General features: G+C 49.3%; 1 protein-coding gene across 1 annotated transcript in view; it reads left to right on the forward strand.

The window, feature by feature from the left end:
* Positions 1–20,044, forward strand: part of LOC144888173 (uncharacterized) — a 192,040-nt gene that overhangs the window by 48,737 nt on the left and 123,259 nt on the right. Inside the window, exon 3 of the mRNA XM_078777119.1 lies at positions 13,399–15,152. Within this exon, the coding sequence (XP_078633245.1) occupies positions 13,399–15,152 (1,754 nt within the window). The remainder of the gene's footprint in view (positions 1–13,398; positions 15,153–20,044) is intronic.

The following is a 20,044-nucleotide window of genomic DNA, read 5'->3' on the forward strand; positions in this document are numbered from 1 at the left end:
TAATGTTCCACCGCTGAAGTCACACTCTGTCCAATCACCGACATCCCATCACGACAGTCCATGGCAACGACCAATCGTTGTCTTCGGGACGGGGCCTCATGGCCTTGCTTCACGCCCAATGATGAAGGTCATGAGTCGTTGGGGGTGCGGGGGAGTCTCATCTCTGTTCCAGAATGTTCAGATGACGTCTGGGTTTATTTGCAAATTGGCAAATGTGTTGGGTTTCTGTCGGGCTGTTATGGCTGTTGTAATGGCGGCCCTTTTTTATGGAATAAAAACGAAGGGGAAAATCACAGAGGCAATTACACACTGGGGTTTATTAATCTTACACCCAAGAAGGAGTGAACACAAAAGCCACGCCCCTTATGGCGACATGCAAACATTCTTAACCTGAACATTTACCCTGCTTATGTACATCAAGATGGCGGCTTCATTTTCACGTCACACAGTCCATACTAAAACCTACACATTCTGAACTTTCCTAAGGTATTCCATGTCTTCCCCCACAAACGTAACACACATCATGATTATGGTGATAATGATAGCGATAATAGTGCATGATGATGATGGTACCTCATGATAAAGATAAAAATAATGATACACAGTCACAGTCATCATGACAATGACGATTGTCCTGAATGATAAGTGTCATGATAATGGCACATAATGACAATGACAACAACAATGATAATGCTAATATTGATGATTATGATGATCATCATGACCAATAATTACAATGATGATTGTACATAATATGATCGTGATATTAATGGTAATTATAATGATAACAAGCCTGTACAGTCAGCCTGCACGAATTGCGCCAAGTGAAAATTAAAACAGACACACTCGCCACCTGAGGTAACTCGGTTAAAATTTATCCGATTTGGACTGGATTTGTGGTGGTCAGGTGGTAACACCCCCAAGCCACTACCAAATCTGAAAAGTGAATTCAAATCCGAGTTGAAACAAGCCCATACACCCAGCCTGCACGATCGTACCAAGTGAAAATTAAAAACAGACCCACTTGCCACCTGAGTTTGGACTCAGTCAAAATTTATCTGATTTGCAGTGTTGTGGTGGTCAGATGTTAACACCCCCAAGCCACTACCAAATCCGAAAACTGAATTCAAATCCAAGCTGAAACAAGCCTGTATGGCTAGCCTGCACGAATCACGCAAAGTTAAAATTGAGGCACGGCCCTCGGCAAGAACGCGATTTCTTTATTCGACGGTAACTTTAAAACGACAAATCCCACAAACTTCCAACTTACCTTATTCTTCTCGTGTGCTTATCTCTCAAAATCACTATGGGTATGCAAAGCGATTATGGCAGGAAACCAATCAGTTGCATGGCCTGAGAAAAAAAAGTGTTGTGTTTCTTCTTTCAACAATAACGACTTCTAGCTTCCAGACCATACAACCAAAGATATCGAAATTATGAACACTTATTCCCCAGACCAAACTAAAGACAACGAGAGCTACATTACATTAAAATTTCAAGTCGATCAATGCAGCGGTTCAAGAGATAGAATATTTTCAAGATTTTCGTTCAATTACTTATTGTGGCCAAATCATGTGACTTATCAAAACTTCCCAAGTAACGTTTTAACTTCCCCACATTTGGAACATTTGTGTAAAGATTCCACTCGATATCTTCAAAAATGAAGGAGGATAGGATTTAAAGTTTATGCTTAAAAACATAACTCCAAAACGATGCGACATACAACGTCATCATATGGGAACGTTTTGTTTGTCATGGGCATGCGATTCTGCATGCAAAGTTTGGGCTCAATCTGGTCAGCCATTGCGGAGAAAACGGAGTTTTAGTGTTTTTCACGAAAAACAATATGGCGGCCGAACCATGTGGCATATGTCATAAAAAAAAATTGTATTCTGAATTTTTTTTCACCAAGGTCATGTAAAAAAAATCATTCGTGGCATCAAGGGGTCTATTTGTCGAAATCTAACTTTGTAACGTCAGCACGCTTAACATCCTAAAACCTAAATAAACATGTTTTTGGTCCAATTGCAGAGTTATTTCGAATGAGCCATGGCTCAATTTTTTTCCATTGAGGCGTTTCGGAGATAGAGGGGCAACATTGAAGGTGTTTTCCAAGTTGGCACCGACATGTTGTTGGTAAAAGTTGGCACCAAGTTGGTAAAAATTCTTCATGTCCGGCCAATCACTAGGTGAAAATTTCATGTCAATCGGACCAACAGTTGCTGAGAACATCGATTTTTACGTTTTCGAAAGTGAACATCTGGCAGAAGACCAATAATAAACCCGAGGAAAAACAAGAGGTATTCCTCTGCATTTCATGCAGAGGAAACCTAATAATGATTATGTTTACAAGTACAGCATTCGGTTGAGAGCATACCTCTGCCATGTCATGAGTAGTCCACAACTTTTTGAAACATCATGCTTCACATCGTTTTGGCCATAGCACTCAATGGTGAAGAATCATTTAACAAATAAAAAAATTATCGTATTGTAGCGGCTACCGCTGGGTATACACAATCGCCTTGCACCTACCGAGGACGCGGAGCGATCACCATGCCGGGCTCGCCCAGGACGCCCGGGCACGCCCAGCCTCGCCTTTCCAGGGTTCGCCCAGGACGCCCGGGCACGCCCGGTCTCGCTTTTCCTGGGCAAACGCTCCGGGATAATGTGTATATATATTGCTGCCTGATAAACGGGCTTTTCAGAGTACCCGAGTTGATTTGACACAATAAAGAAACTCGGACGAATTCCAGCTTTTTGTCGCGTCCATTCTTCCGATTTACGTTGGAGCACAGCTCCTACAGTATCATCACTGATTTGGAAAATCACAAAAATTGAATCGATTGTCCTTGTCACACACCCAACATGTCCACCAGGTTTCACCTGAATCTGTACCTACGTTTTTGAGATATCATGCTATGTATCGGATTTAGCCCTATCTCTCAATGGTGAAGAATCACTTAAAACATTATCAGATCCGGATCTTCACCAAAATCTAACCGTTTCGTCCTTGTCACATTCCCTACCTCTCCACCAAATTTCGTCCGAATCTGTCCACAACTTTTTGAGATATCCTGTTCACAAACAGACAGACAAACAGATAGGGGTGAAAACTGAAGCTCCATCCACCTTCGGTGGTAGAGATAAAAATGACAATATTGAAAATGATAATAACAGTGGTGATGTTGATAATGATAATGATAACTATGATAATAATTATAATATGAATGATGACAATGAAATATGGATCAAGACCCTGCAGAAAGATATAATAATGGTCTGTCAACGGGTGCTGTCAAAATGGAGGGGCCCGTCAAAGCCCCTCTAAAAGATAAATACAGTATATCTCTCCCCTCCATCTTCCTGTTCACCTCCCTTCCCTCACCCTGCCACGCCCACTTCCCCCTCACCCCGCTCCTTCTTCCCCATACCATTTCCCTCCGCCTTCCTCCCTCTACTCCCCTTCTCCTACCCCCTTCACCTCCTGCTTCCCTTCCTTTTTCCTCCTTCTCTTTCTCCTCTTTCCTCTTCCCCACTCTCCTCTGCTTCCCCTTCCCTCCCACTTCCCCTTTCCTCTCCCCCTCCGCCCTTTCCATCCCTCTTCCCTTCCCTCTCCTCCTCCTCCCCTCTTCCTTCTCCCCTCCACTTCTCCTACCCCGGGCAATGCTGGGTACTTCAGCTAGTGCTAAGTAAATGAGTACAACATCTTAATTGTGTACTATTGGAATGCGAGTACAGCATGTCTATTAATTACGTACTTTTAGAACGTGTGTACATCTATAAATTGCAATTCATTGGAACGCACATCTATTAATTATGTACCAAATAAATGTGATAACTACGTCAAGTGAGTGTCAAGTCTTATGAGTCTATTGAATATATACTATTTGAACGTGACAACGTCTGTTAATTATTTACTGTTGGACCGTTTCTTTTTGACCTTTAGACACCTTAATACCCTTCAGACCTTTACACCTACACCCCCTTTGGTATTTCAGACCCTTTAAGATTCTTTAGACTTTTCTCAGACATTCAGACCTTTTCAAACCCATTTGACTCTTTAGACCCCTTTGACCTTCAGACCGTTTTTAGTCGTTTGAAAACCCTTTAGACCTCTTCAGACAATTCAAACTCTTTAGTTTAGACCATAAATTACACCCTTTAGACCCCTTAGATCTTTTACCACCCTTTATGCACTTTGAACCCCTTTTGACCTTTTCAGACTTTACAACCTTCACAGCTTTTGACCATCAAACCAGACCTTTGCCCTTTCGACCATGTAGACCTTTCCTTTGCAACCAATGAACTTTCATTTCGAAAATCGTTCCATTTAGTTGCCACAAAATAAATCCCGGCAAGGGTCTGCAGAGTGATTGCTCTTTCAATTTATTACCCCGCGCACGTGAAGCAAAAAACGGGGTTGAGCAATTGGTTTGTGTCATCTTGGCTATTTATGATCATCGGTTTATGATCGAGGAACAACTTATTTAAATCTTATGTTTTATATTTTGAACATGAATAGGAAGTCAGGTCTCCTCCCCCTTCTTCTCCGAGCTTTGAAATCATCCGATTGTACATGTGCAACGTCCAGAGAGGAGTTGAGTAATATTTTTACTCGACCTGTCTGGCAATCAAACAAAACTTAAAATCACTTTGAACAGGAAGCTTACTGTTTTGAAGGACCTTATTAAGGATACAAACAACAGGCATGATTAACTCATGTAATGTGTAAGATATGGTGATGTTGAAGCACGCGGTGCTACGCGCGCGACTTGCTACCAAGGAGGAAGCGGACAACGCGGTAAGTTTATTGTTCTTTCTTCCAAAGAGGTCACTGTAGCACTGGCGCGCTCCGGGCTGCGCGCCCGGTGTATATCCTGAGGCCACGCCTACCCCTCGGGCGTGGCCGCCGCCCACTTGGTGCGCGGAATGATGTCACCACGCCAGTGGGCTTTCGTGTACGCCACACGCGCCCCCCCAGAATTCTCACGCACCTGGAGGGCCAGTTTGCGGGGCAAAGGGATGACCCGGCCGAAGCGCCCTCTGGCGACCGGTGGCGTCCGGGGTGCAGGGATGCCAGGTGGGATGCCACCTGCTGTACCCGGGATGGGTGCCGGACCGGGGGGCGGCGTGCCTGCGGTGCTGGGCGGTGCCGGGGGTCCGCCCGCAGGGGGGCGGCCCCGACGCGGGGGCCGAGCCACCGGCGGTGGGTGGTCCACGTCGAGGTGGGCCGGCTTGAGGCGGTCTATGGAGACCCGGTCCGGAGCGCCGCCGATGTCCAGGGTGAAATGTTTCACCCCAGTCTCCAGCACGCGGAAAGGCCCGTCGTACGGGGGCCACAGTGGTGTCCGGTGGGCGTCGTGCCGGACGACGACGTACTCCGCGGTGCGAAGCTCCGGGGCGACGTGTGTAGGAGGGTGCCCGTGGTGCACCGTCGGCACCGGGGCGAACCTCCGGGCGGTCTCCTGCAGCGCAGAACGCTCCTGCGCCGCGGACCAAGGTGCCGTGGGGTCGGGGAGGAACTCGCCCGGCACCCGCAGCGGTTGTCCAAAGACCAACTCCGCCGCGGATGCGCGCAGGTCCTCCTTGGGTGCCGTCCGGAGGCCCAGCAGGACACAGGGGAGCCTGTTGACCCAGCCGCCGTCGCGGAGGGTGGCCCGGAGCGCGGCCTTCAACGAGCGGTGGAATTGCTCGCACAGGCCGTTGGCCTGGGGGTGGTTGGCCATGGTTCAGTGCAGCTGGACCCCGAGCCCCCGCGTGACCACGTTCCAGAGCTCCGAGGTGAACTGGGGGCCGCGGTCGGACGAGATGTCCGAGGGGGTGCCGAACCGGGCGACCCAGGTGGCGATGAACGCCTGCGCGACGTCTGCCGCCGTCGTCGCCGCCAAAGGCATGGCCTCCGGCCACGGGGTGGTGCGGTCCACCATGGTAAGGACATGGGTGAAACCCCGCGAGGGGGGCAGAGGTCCCACTAGGTCCACGTGCACGTGGTCAAACCGACGTTCCGGCACCGCAAATGGGGCCAAGGGGGCCTGGGTGTGCCGGTGCACCTTCGCACGCTGGCACGCGAGGCACGTCCTGGTCCAACCGCGGACGGCCTTCCGGAGGCCATGCCAGACAAACTTGTCGGCGACCAACCTCTGGGAGGGCCTTCGTGCCCGGGTGGGACAGGCCGTGGATGGCGTCAAAACCCTGCCTGCGGGCACGATGGGGCGAGGCCGCCCGAGGGAGACGTCACAAACGAGGGCCGTGCCCGCGCCGTCGAAGGGCACCTCGGTGATGCGGAGGCCCGTGACAGCGGTCCGCAAGGCCTGGACCCCGGGGTCGGCGGCCTGGTCCGCCGCCATCCGGGCATAGTCGATGCCAAGGTGGACTGCGTGGGCGACGGCCCGGGAAAGGCAGTCGGCCAACGGGTTGTCCTTTCCCGCGACGTGTCGGATGTCCGTCGTGTACTCGGACACGGCCGCGAGGTGACGCTGTTGCCGGGCCGACCACGGCTCGGCGACCTTGCCCATCGCGAAAACCAGCGGCTTGTGGTCGACGAAGGCCGTGAACGCACGGCCCTCGAGCAGATGGCGGAAGTGCCTGACCGCCAGGTGAAGCCCAAGCAACTCGCGGTCGAAGGTACTGTAACGGCGTTCGGGCGGGCGAGGCTGCCGGCTGAAGAACGCCAGTGGTTGCCAAGCACCACGCACCCATTGCTCGTGCACCGTGCCCACCGCGTAGTCCGAGGCGTCGGTGGTGAGGGCGATCGGTGCATCGGGCGCCGGGTGCGCGAGCATGGTGGCGTTGGCCAAGGTGAACTTCGCGCCCGAGAACGCCGCGTTCATCTGCTCGGTCCAGGTAACGTCACCTTTGCCCGGCTTCCCTCGAAGGGCCTCGTGTAAGGGGCGCAGGAGCTGGGCGATGCGGGGCAGGAACCGATGGTAAAAGTTTACCATGCCCAGGAACTCCTGGAGCCCCTTGATCGTGCAGGGGCGCGGAAACCCCTTCACCGCCTCCACCTTGGCCGGTAGGGGGACGGCCCCGTGCCTGGTGACGCGGTGCCCCAAAAAGTCGATTTCAGTGACACCGAACCGGCACTTGGCGGGGTTCACGATCAGGCCGTGCTGGCCCAGACGTTCGAAGAGCGTGCGGAGATGGTGTAGGTGCTCTTCGCGCGACGCACTGGCGACGCACTGGCGACGAGGATGTCGTCCAGGTAGACGTACAAAAAATCCAAGCCGCGCAAGACGCTGTCCATGAGGCGCTGGAACGCCTGAGCCGCATTTTTCAAACCGAAGGGCATCCGAAGAAATTCGAAAAGCCCGAACGGCGTGATGACAGCCGTCTTCGGGATGTCCTCCGGCCTGACAAGGACCTGATGGTAGCCGCGTACGAGGTCCACCTTTGAAAAGAAGGACATCCCCGCCAACCGGGCCGAGAAGTCCTGGATGTGGGGGACGGGGTAGCGGTCGGGGGTGGTGGCGTCGTTGAGGCGCCGGTAGTCCCCGCACGGTCGCCATCCCCCGCCGGGCTTGGGCATGATGTGGAGTGGGGACGCCCACGCGCTCTCGGAGCACCGCACGATGCCGAGTCGCTCCAGCGTGGCGAATGCCGCTTTCGCTACCGCGAGCTTCGTCGGCTCGAGGCGGCATGCCCAGGTGTAGACCGGTGGCCCGCCGGTGGGGATGTGATGTTCCACCGCGTGCTTGACGGTCCCCGCCGAGAAGGTGGGCCGCGTGAGGGCCGGGAAACCCGCGAGGAGGCGGGCAAATTCATCCGCTGCCGGAAGCGTACAGATGAACCTGGCCGGAACGGAACCGCTCAGCGAGCCGCTCGGTGAGCCGCTCTGTGAGCTGCTCAACGAGGCGGGCAGCGCACATGCGAGCGAGCTGAACGTCTCAGCCTGGACAAGCCTTCTGCGCTTTACATCGACTAGTAATCCATTAGCACATAAGAAGTCCGCGCCGAGCAGTGCCATAGGCACGTCGGCCGTAACGAACGACCAACGGAAAACCTGACCTCCGAACCGCAGGGAGAGACAGCGTTTTCCGTACGTGCGTATAGACGTACCATTGGCCGCAAGCAGCGCGGGACCTCGGCCCGCGGTGTGCTTGTCGGACGTACCGGCAGGAACGACACTCACCTGCGCCCCCATGTCGCACAGGTAACGGCGCCCAGAAAAGGTGTCCGTTATGTACAGAAGGCTGTTTGAATTGCCGACGCTCACCGTTGCCACCGAGCGTCGGCTCGCCCGTTTCCCGACCTGCCGAATGAGCACGGCGGGCTACACTGCCGAGCCTCGTGGCCGAACTTGGCATGGAAGAAACACCAGGTGGGCAGCTGCGGCGTCGGAGGCCGCGGTTTTCTTTGCGGCGGCGGTGGTGGTGGGTGGGGCGTGACTGCGCACACGAGGTGCGGTGCATCGGGGAAAGCCTTGGGAGCCTCGGGAGCGGCGACCGCGCCAAGACTCGCCTGCGTGTCCAAAACCGCGTAGTATTTGTCGGCCTCAGCAGCGAGCACACGGGGTTCCATTAGCGCGGAACCAGCCAAAGCGAGGCGGACTCGTGCTGGCAGCTGGCGTCGAAACAATGCCCGCAATAGAGCATTCGGGGTTTCATCGCCCATGAGCGCCAGCATATGGTCCATACGGACCGACGGTCGCGTGTCCCCGATCTCGGGGAGGTCCAAGAGGCGATCGGCCCGTGCGTCCACCGTTAGGCCGAACTTGGCGAGGAGGAGACGCTTGACCGCCTCGTACTTGCCGTCGGCAGGTGGATCCCTTAGGACCGATACGACGCGGGTGGCCGTGCCGGGCCCGAGGGCGGCGACCACGTGGCAGTACATGGTCTCGTCCACCGTGATGCCTCGAAGTCGGAACTGGGCTTCCGCCTGCAGGAACCAAACTTCGGCTTGTGACTCCCAGAATTTGGGGAGCTTGATGGAGACTGCGTTGGTAGCCATTGTTGCGGCGGTTTCGGGTAGTCAGCGACGGCTGACTCGAATGTCGGAGGTCACCAATGAAGCACGCGGTGCTACGCACGCGACTTGCTACCAAGGAGGAAGCGGACAACGCGGTAAGTTTATTCTTTTTTTATTCTTTATTCCAAAGAGGTCACTGTAGCACTGGCGCGTTCCGGGCTGCACGCCCGGTGTATATCCTGAGGCCACGCCTACCCCTTGGGCGTGGCCGCCGCCCACTTGGTGCGCGGAATGATGTCACCACGCCAGTGGGCTTTCGTGTACGCCACAATGTACTCATTAAAACGGTGGAAAAACCCGGAATTAATTCATTTATTCGTCTTTTACAATCTTTATTTTATGAAAATTGAATTATATACTTGAACAATGTGGAACACAGATTGCTTTCTTAATACTTACAAGAACATCCAGTTTTGGAGTACTTGGACATGTTAAATAGGTTGATGTATTTGGGTGGTGCACACGACTGCTTCAATCGCGCAAAACTTTGGGATTTTTTTTTTTGACGATTTTTGAAATCATTATTTTATTAAAATTGAAGTGTATTGTTGAACATGTGCATTTGTAAAAGCAATCAATTTACAGTTATAGACACAAATGACTTATCAATGATAATTGGATGAATTTACCCGAAAGTATTGTTGCGGCCGTGGGTTTCGGGTCCACTAAAAGGGGGGCAGCCTCGGTTTTTTTTTTGGTTTTTTTGTATACAAGATCGAGGCTCGTGAAAGAGCTAACATGAATCACACAAAAAGTCAAACCGACACATAAACACAAAATAAGAGGCGCAGTCGACAAGATGGGGAGAGAGGGGGAAGGACACAAACACAACATTTGAGAGCAGGGACATCGAGAGAAATGTGTGAGGGAGAGGGTTTGGGGGGAGGTGGGAGAGGTATAAAACATATGAACACTGCAAGGACTTCCAGGAAAGAAGTTGCAATTTCAAAAAAAAGTGTATCTGGGGTGAATTAGCGAGGGTAGAAAAGATCAAGGTTTTGCATGGTGGAAGATAAGAGATGGTGGTGAACAGCTGTTTTTTTAAAGACCTGGAGGGAGGAGTGGGATTGAAGGGAGTGGGGGAGTTTGGTCCAGAGGCGGGAGAAAAGGGGAATGAAAGAGTGAAGGTGAGCAGAGAGCCAAGATTTTGGCAGTTTAACCATAAGAGGGTTGCTGACAGATCTTGTGTGACCTGTAGGAATATCAGGGGGACAGCACAGAGAGAGCTGGGGGAGTAAGGCCGGAGAGGAATCGGGTGGGAACCCAGAAAGACCACCAACCTGCCTGCGGTGAGTGAGTGAAAGGCCCTTGGAGTTAGCTTCATCGCAGGAGATTCCAATGATTCTGAAAGCTTTGGTTTCAACAGCATGAAGCAGAGCTAGGTGTGAGGCAGGAGCACCGGCCCAGAGGGGGGAACAGTGTTCCATTGAGCTGTGGATGAAAGCCTTGTATGTGGTGAAGAGCTCAGGTGTGCCAAAGAAGGACTTCGCACGACGGAGGATGCCCAGTCGGCGCCTGGCTTTGGAGGCCAGCTTGGAAATGTGGTTTACCCAAGAAAGATAGTGATAGTGAGATGGCAGATAGTGACACCCAAAATCTTGAGCAACAGAACTTCTTGGAGAGGATTGTTGAGATAGTAGATGGGAGGTTTGTCCAGTCGGTCTTTTCGGAGAGACATAGTAAGAGTGTGAGATTTGTCAGGATTGAAAGACATGTTCCAATTGTTTAACCAGTCTGTGATTTTGTCCAGGTCTGCAGAGAGTGAGGAGGCTGCAGACTGCCGATCTGAGGGATGAGGAATGGAGCGGCAGATGGTGTAGTCATCAGCAAAGAGATAGAGAGGATTTTCCAGAGAGTCGGAGAGATCATTGATGAAGACCAGAAATAGCACAGGGCCCAGAACACTACCTTGGGGAACTCCAGCCTTAACAGGAAGGGAAGATGAGAGAAATCCATTCAGGGCCACATGTTGCCTACGACCAGAGTGGAAGTCTGCAAGCCATGAGTGGAGATTTCCATGGATACCACATGAGGAGAGTTTGGTGAGCAGAGCTGGATGCCAGACCGTATCGAATGCACGCGATATGTCAAGGGAGATGGCTCTGATTTCCTGTTTGGCATTGAGGACCTCCATCCATTGCTGAGACAGCAGAAGCAACATGTCCAGAGTAGAATGACCTGGTCTGAATCCAAATTGATGATCAGAGATCAAGCCATTGGAGAAGAGGAAGGATTTGATATCCGAAGCAATGATGGAATCCATGACTTTGCTGATAATTGGGAGCAGGCTGATTGGTCTGTCGTTGCAAGGATCTGTTTTTGCACCTTTTTTGTGTAAAGCGGTAATATTTGCTGATTTCCAAGATGCTGGCAGATGACCTTGAGCAAAAGAGAGGGTGAAAAGAACAGAGAGAGGGTGAGATAGAGCGGCAGAGCAGGATTTTAGGACCCGTGGGCTGATGCCGTCTGGTCCAGTTGCAGAATCAGAGTCGAGGTTTGACAAAAAGTCTTCTCCACCTTGTCAGGAGAGAAGGACACAGAGTCCAGGAGCAGTTGGGTTCGACTGGGAAAGGTGGGAACAGAGAGAGATGGGTTTGGGACACAAGATTTTGAGGTAAGCACAGAGTTGAGGCATTCGGCTTTGTCACGTGCGGTGTCAACTGTGTAGCCATTTGAGGTAAGGGAGGGGACGGAGGGGGAACAAACACCAGAAACGGATTTGACCAGACGCCACCAGGATTTGGAGGAAGGAGACAGGTTTGAGAGTTCAATCTTGAGTGTGGAGAGATAGCGCTTCCTGGCACTCCTGAGGGTAGACACACACTTGTTCCGAGCTTGGTGGAAGGAACTGAGATTGCCTTCAGTTGGATTTGCCTTCCAAGAGGCAAAGGCAAGTTGTTTCAGGGCAACTGCCTCACCAAAAGATTCAGTGTACCATGGACGGGTGGAAGGGTAAGACAACTGAAGACGAGATGGGACAAACTGTGCATGAGAGAGAGAGCAGTTTGCTTTGGAAGACTTCCCAGGAAGAATTGATGTCGGAGGCAGTAGAGATGGGAGACCAGTCCAGATGATTGATGGCTGCTTGCAGACCATGCCAGTCAGCCTGAGTGAAATGCCAGACTCGTCGGCGCTGAAGAGGCTCTCTGAGAATGGCCAGAGAGATGTCCACTTTAACAAGGACATGATCAGAAGAACCGATTGGAGCAGAAGAAGAGCAGCAGACATTTGCAGGGAAGTTTGTCAGAACCAAGTCGAGAAGAGAAGATACTCCTTTGACTGAGATCCGTGTCAGGAAATTGACAGATTGTGTCACTCCCAAAGAGTCGCAGAAGTCCTTTGCTGAGGTGTGCCATGGCTGGTGAGAGAGGAACCCACACCCAGCCAGCTGGCATGATGACAGTTCAAGTCGCCACATATGAGGAAGAGAGAGTTTGGATGAGTTGATCGAAGTTGGTCCATGTTGTCCGACAGCGAAATCTAAATGTCCGACGTCCATGTTGTCCGACAGCGGTTCCCCTCAAACTTTCAGGGCCTGAGGCTACCGCACATGAATAACTTTGTGCCACAGCAGGTTGATAATCAACCACAAGTGCCAATCAGTGAACCACTTGCTTCAATGTCTATGGTGTAATGCCGTTTAACTGAATGCCACATGATGTTCTGGATATGCACCAATCTTATCTTAATTAGATATTTCATGAGGGCGGCCGAGCTTTACAGCTTAATGCAGTCCGGACTGAATGAGCCAGTTAGTCGAGGAATGATAGTCTCTCTGCCGTGTGTATCATACTTTTGCAATGGCTTTTAATGTGTATGTTGGAAAAGAAAGTGCATCGAAACAAATTCTGCATTAATAATGGTGATTGGGATGTACTTTCGCGTCGGGTATAAAGGAAAGATCTGGGGGTAATTGAGGAGGTGATGGTTTGTTTTTATTTCGCTTGTCACTTCAAATAGGTTTTGGCGCAATTAGGGATACACTCGCTGCTCACGTGCATGAAACAATCTTCCCAGATTAAAACGTGGATCACACATATGGGACGAGGCGCACATGAAACAATTACCCCCAAGGAAAACGAGTGAAAAAGCCTCTCAAAACCTTCACCAACGCATTTTACGACACTCTAACCCACTAACAAAGGGGAAGGAGCTATTCTATATCATGGAAAGAATCCCACTAATGGAACTGTATGGTGGTTGCCATTGTCTCAGCGGTTTACTAAAACCGCAACAGTATGAATATCTTGGGATAAACCCAAAGTGTTACACAGCACTGTATATTTACATCAACAATAATGTTTTCCTTTTTCCAGTGGAACAAATACACATGTGCATGTTTGTGTACGTTTGCGTTCGTTTGGCAGAATTATATTGCGAGTATTGAACAAAATCAGATTTTTGTGAATCAGACATGTGATGTTGTATTTACAGGTGTATCCATTGAATCTACAAAGGAGACTGCACCTACTTTTATGAACAGCGTAGACACAGGACCGCAGGACCCGCCAACTGAAACAAACAAGAGGACTTTTTACAAACGCAACAAAAGGAATAATGAATTGTTTGCACGTAATAATTTTCATCAGGCTCACAAAGGAGAGAAAGATGAACTCCCATACAAATGCATAAGTTGTGGAAAATCTTTTAATCTGTCATCCAACCTTAAAAGGCACATGATAATTCACAATGATGAACGCTCACACAAATGCACAAGTTGTGGAAAATCTTTTAATCAAGCATCCAACCTTAAAAAGCACATGAGAATTCACAATGGTGAACGCCCATACAAATGCACAAGTTGTGGAAAATCTTTTAATCGGTCATCCCACCTTAAACAACACATGATGATTCACAATGGGGAACGCCCATACAAATGCACAAGTTGTGGAAAATCTTTTAATCTGTCATACACCCTTAAAATGCACATGATGATTCACAATGATGAACGCCCATACAAATGCACAAGTTGTGGAAAATCTTTCAATCGATCATCCACCCTTACAAGGCACATGATGATTCACAATGATGAACGCCCATACAAATGCACAAGTTGTGGAAAATCTTTTAATCTGTCATCCACCCTTAAACAACACATGATGATTCACAATGGTGAACGCCCATACAAATGCATCAGTTGTGGAAAATCTTTTAATCTATCATCCACCCTTAAAATACACGTGAGAATTCACAACGGTGAACTCCCATACAAATGCATCAGTTGTGGAAAATCTTTTAATCATTCATCCAACCTTAAAAGGCACATGATGATTCACAATGGTGAACGCCCATACAAATGCATCAGTTGTGGAAAATCTTTTAATCTGTCATCCACCCTTAAAATACACGTGAGAATTCACAACGGTGAACTCCCATACAAATGCATCAGTTGTGGAAAATCTTTTAATCGATCATCCCACCTTGCAAGGCACATGGTAATTCACAATGGTGAACCCCCATACAAATGCATCAGTTGTGGAAAATCTTTTAATCGATCATCCACCCTTGAAACACACATGAGAATTCACAATGGTGAACACCCATACAAATGCATCAGTTGTGGAAAATCTTTTAATCATTCATCCAACCTTAAAACACACGTGCGAATTCACAATGGTGAACGCCCATACAAATGCACAAGTTGCGGAAAATCTTTTAATCATTCATCCAACCTCAAAAAGCACATGACAATTCACAATGGTGAACGCCCATACAAATGCACAAGTTGTGAAAAATCTTTTAAACGGTCATCCCACCTGAAACAACACATGATGATTCACAATGGTGAACGCCCATACAAATGCATCATTTGTGGAAAATCTTTTAATCAATCATCACACCTGAAACAACACATGATGATTCACAATGGTGAACGCCCACACAAATGCACAAGTTGTGGAAAATCTTTTAATCAATCAGCCACTCTTAAACAACACATGATGATTCACAATGATGAACGCCCAAAGAAATGCACAAGTTGTGGAAAATCTTTTAATCAATCAGCCACTCTTAAACAACACATGATGATTCACAATGATGAACGCCCAAAGAAATGCACAAGTTGTGGAAAATCTTTTAATCAATCAGCCACCCTTAAACAACACATGATGATTCACAATGATGAACGCCCAAAGAAATGCACAAGTTGTGGAAAATCTTTTAATCAATCATCCACCCTTAAACAACACATGATGATTCACAACGATGAACGCCCACACAAATGCACAAGTTGTGAAAAATCTTTTAATCGATCATCCCACTTTAAACTGCACCGCAAGCCTGAGGAGAATTAACTGTACCGCGAGCCTGAGGAGAATTAACTGTACCGCGAGCCTGAGGAGAGGAGCTCACGTTTTTGGTGAGAACTGGTATTCTGAGGAGATTGGTCTTCCTGAGAAGGAGAGCTTTGAGGAGGTCATCCTGCCTGCCTGCTTTGGCCTTGGTGTTATCATCCTCCACCATTGCCTGTTGATGGTCCTGTTCGTCTCCTCATCATCTCTTCGTCGTCCTGCTCATCTCATCACCTCCTCCGTGCCCATCCCCATCGCCTGCTCTGTGCACATCCTCTCAACCGCTGCCACCAGAGATATGTCACCATATTGTGTCCCTCGCCCCATCTGTGCTTGTGACTTGACGCCTGAGTTTTTATCGGATTTATTTTACTTTATTGTATATAGTTATTATTGATTTCGTTCTCTGTTTATTTGATCTGGATTAAACCCGTTTGGTTTTATTCAAAGCTTTATCCCTGTGTGTACACTGGTTAGAATAGGTACACCGTATCCCTGCGTGTCGTAAGAGGGTTGGCGTCAGGAACGGCATCCGGCCATAAAAACATTGCCTCAAAAAGAGAACCATGACAATTACAACTACATATGGGCAGGGTACAGCCCGAAGTGGTGATTGGTTTCTGAGGTTTGGGACATGGAATGTAGGGACAATGACGGGGAGATCAGGAGAAGTGGTGGAAGTATTGGTCAGAAGAAGAGTGGACATATGTTGTGTGCAAGAGACGAGATGGAAGGGAAGTTTGGTTTCAGACCAGGTCACTCTACTCTGGACATGCTGCTTCTGCTGTCTCAACAATGGATGGAGGTCCTCAATGCCAAACAGGAAATCAGAGCTGTCTCCCTTGACATATCACGTGCCTTCGATACGGTCTGGCACCCAGCTCTGCTCACCAAACTCTCCTCCTATGGTATCCATGGAAATCTCCATGCATGGCTTGCGGACTTCCTCTCTGGTCGTAGTCAACGTGTGGCCCTGAATGGATTTCTCTCATCTCCCCCTTCCCGTTCAGGCTGGAGTTCCCCAAGGCAGTGTGCTGGGCCCTGTGCTTTTTCTGGTCTTTATCAATGATCTCTCCGACTCTCTGGAAAATCCTCTGTATCTCTTTGCTGATGACTCCACTCTCTGCCGCTCCATTCCTCTTCCCTCAGATCGGCAGTCTGCAGCCTCCTCACTCTCTGAAGACCTGGACAAAATCACAGACTGGTCAAACATGTGGAACATGTCTTTCAATCCTGACAAATCTCACACTCTTACTATGTCTCTCCGAAAAGATCGACTGGACAACCCTCCCATCTACTTTCTCAACAATCCTCTCCAAGAAGTTCTGTCGCTCAAGCTTTTGGGTCTCACCATCTGCCATGATCTTTCTTGGGAAAACCACATTTCCAAGCTGGCCTCCAAAGCCAGTCGCCGACTGGGCATCCTCCATCATGCGAAGTCCTTCCTAGGCACACCTGAGCTCCTCACCACATACAAGGCTTTCATCCGCAGCTCAATGGAATACTGTTCTCCCCTATGGGCTGGTGCTCCTGCCTCACACCTGGCTCGGCTTCACGCTGTTGAATCCAAAGCTTTCAGAATCATTGGAATCTCCCACGATGAAGCTATCTCTGAGGGCCTTTCACTCACTCACCGCAGGCAGGTAGGTAGTCTTTCTGTCTTCTACCGACTCCTCTCCGGCCTTGCTCCCCCAGCTCTCTCTGTGCTCTGTCCCCCAAATATTCCTACAGGTCGCACAAGATCTGCCAGCCACCCTCTGATGGTTAAACTGCCGAAATCTCGGCTCTCTGCTCACCTTCACTCTTTCATTCCTCTTTTCTCCCGCCTCTGGAACAAACTCCCACACTCACTTCAATCACACTCCTCCCTCCAGGTCTTCAAAACAGCTGTTCACCACCATCTCTTATCTTCCCCCATCCAAAACCTTGATCTTTTCTACCCCCACTAATTCACCCCAGATCCACCTTGTTTGAAATTCCAACTTCTTTCCTGGAAGTCTTGGCAGTGTCCATATGTTTTATACCTCTCCCACCCCCCCCCCCCTTCCCATGCCTCCACCCCAAAGCCCTCTCCCTCCCACAGTTCTCTCGATGTCTCCATGTCTCTCGGTCCCTGCTCTCAAATGTTGTGTTTGTGTCCTTCCCCCTCTCTCCCCATCTTGTCTACCGCTCCCGATGTTATTTGTTTTGTGTGTCTGTTTGTCTTTCTGTGTGATTAATGTTCGCTCTTTCACGAGCCTCGATCTTGTATACAAAAAAAAAAAAAAAAAAAACTTTCTGAGGTTTGGGACATGGAATGGAGGGACAATGACAGCGAGATCAGGAGAAGTGGTGGAAGTATTGGTCAGAAGAAGAGTGGACATATGTTGTGTGCAAGAGACGAGATGGAAGGGAAGTGTTGTGAGAATGGTGAAGGGTAGGCAGGGACAGAAATACAAGTTTGCGTGGCAAGGGTGCCCGGAGGGCGTGAATGGTGTTGGTGTCCTGTTTTCTGAGGAGTTTGTAGACAGTGTGGTGAGTGTGACTAGAGTGACTGATAAGTTGATGATGGTGAAAATGATGATTGAAAAGCTCTTGGTGAACGTCATCTCGGGATATGCTCCGCAGGTTGGTCAGAGCGATGAAGAGAAGGACAAGTTCTGGTGTGCGACAGAGAAGCTGATGGAAAACGTGAAAGATGAGGAAGTTGTTGTGGTAGGAGGAGACCTAAATGGACATGTGGGAAGGAGTATGGACGGTTTTGAGGGAGTTCATGGGGGTTACGGATATGGTGTGAGAAATGGAGAAGGTGAAAGGATTGTGGAGTTTGCTGATGGAGCTGATTTGTTGATTTGTAATACTCAGTTCCAGAAAAAGGATAATAAGCTTGTTACATACATGTCAGGTGGGTCGACGACAACCGTTGACTACCTGATGGTGCGTCGGCGAGATAGGGGGCACCTTCGGGACACAAAGGTTATCCCGGGGGAGGAGGCTGTTTCACAGCACCACTTGGTTGTTTTCGACATAAGGGTGAAAGGTGCGAGGAGAGCTCGGCGGGTGAAGTACCAACCGAGAATGAAGGTGTGGAGGTTGAAAGAGGTGATGGTAAGGGAGGCATAAAAAGAGAGGCTGAGTAGGGTAGAGGATGATGTGGTTGAGCTTGAACGTGGTTGGACGTCAATGAAAGATAGTCTTTTGGGAGCCATTGGTGAGGTATGTGGATGGACAAAAGGACCACCGAGGCACTCGGAAACATGGTGGTGGGATGATGAAGTTGGAAAGAGGATTGATGAGAAGAGGAAGAAGTTCAAGGAGTCGCAGAAGGCCAAGGGTACGGGAGCAGAAACAGCAGAGCATGAAAGTTATAAGGCAGCCAAGAAGGCTGCAAAGAAAGAGGTCACAAAGGTGCAGGAGGTATGTAGGAAAATGTTCGGAGAACGCTTGGATTCGGAAGAGGGTCAGAGAGCGGTATTCAGGATTGCAAAGCAGATAGCGAAAGAGAGGTGTGATGTGATGGGGGTGAGTTGCTTGAAGGATGAAGTGGGACAAATCGTTTTGGACCCAGATGGAATTAAAGGAAGATGGAAAAAATATATGGAAATGCTGTTGAATACAGAGAATGAATGGGATGGCAACATGGAGAGTAACCCAGTTTTAGGACCGGAAGAGAAGATAACTGAGAAGGAAGTTGAGGAAGCGATAAAAGCAATGAAGAGTAGAAAGGCGGGAGGGCCGACGGGAGTTGTGGGAGATATATTGAAGGCAGCAGGAAGTTGGGGTGTGAAGAGAATGACAGAGATCTGTAATCTGGTGATGAAAGAAGGCCGCATTCCAGTGGATTGGGAACTGAGTGCCCTCATCCCTCTAAACAAGGGGAAAGGTGACCCTCTGGAGTGTGGCTCGTACTGAGCGATAAAGGTATTGGAGCATGGAATGAAGGTATTGGAAAGGGTGTTTGGAAGAAGTTGTTTCTTGGGTTTGTTGATCTGGAGAAAGCATTCGATAGGGTTCCACGCGAAGTATTGACATGGGAAGAATGGTTGATCAGAGTAGTGATGGCAATGTACAAAAGAGCGCGCACAGCTGTAAGGACGGGAGTGCATCAGGGTGTCGGTACTAAGTCCACTACTATTTGTAGCTGTGATGGAAGTGCTGGCTCAGAACGTAAAAGAGGGTTTACCGTGGGAGTTGTTTTATGCAGATGATCTGGTGTTGATTGCAGAAAGTATGGATGGACTGAAGGAAAAGATGAACAAGTGGAAGGAATGTATGGAGACAAAATCTCTGAAGGTGAATATAGGAAAGACAAAGGTGATGGCAAGTGGTAAAGCATGTGGTGAGGTGGAAAGAACTGGGAAGTGGCCATGTGCTGTATGCAGGAAGGGTGTCGGAGTGAACTCCATTCAATGTACAATGTGCGCTGAGTGGGTTCATCAAAAATCTAGTGGTCTGAGAGGGTCATTAACCAGTGTGGCAGCTACATTCAAATGTGAAGTGTGCACAAAGGGAGCTGCAGATGGAGGAAATGTTGAGTTGGATATTGGAGACGGCATGAAGCTGGAAGATGTGAAAACATTTTGCTACCTCGGAGACATGCTGAATGGAGAAGGTGGATCAGACTCTGCAACGGTTGCTGGAGTGAGATGTGCCTGGAAGAGGTTTCGGGAACTGAGTGGCGTGCTCATGATGAGGGGAGTGTCGTTGAAGCTGAAGGGAAAGGTGTATGCTGCATGTGTGGAAAGTGTTATGATTTATGGGAGCGAGACATGGGTAATGAACATAGAGCAGCAACGAAGGCTGGAAAGGGT

Source organism: Myxine glutinosa, chromosome 5 (genome assembly GCF_964187855.1).
Source record: "Myxine glutinosa chromosome 5, kmMyxGlut1.1, whole genome shotgun sequence".
Taxonomy (NCBI): domain Eukaryota; kingdom Metazoa; phylum Chordata; class Myxini; order Myxiniformes; family Myxinidae; genus Myxine; species Myxine glutinosa.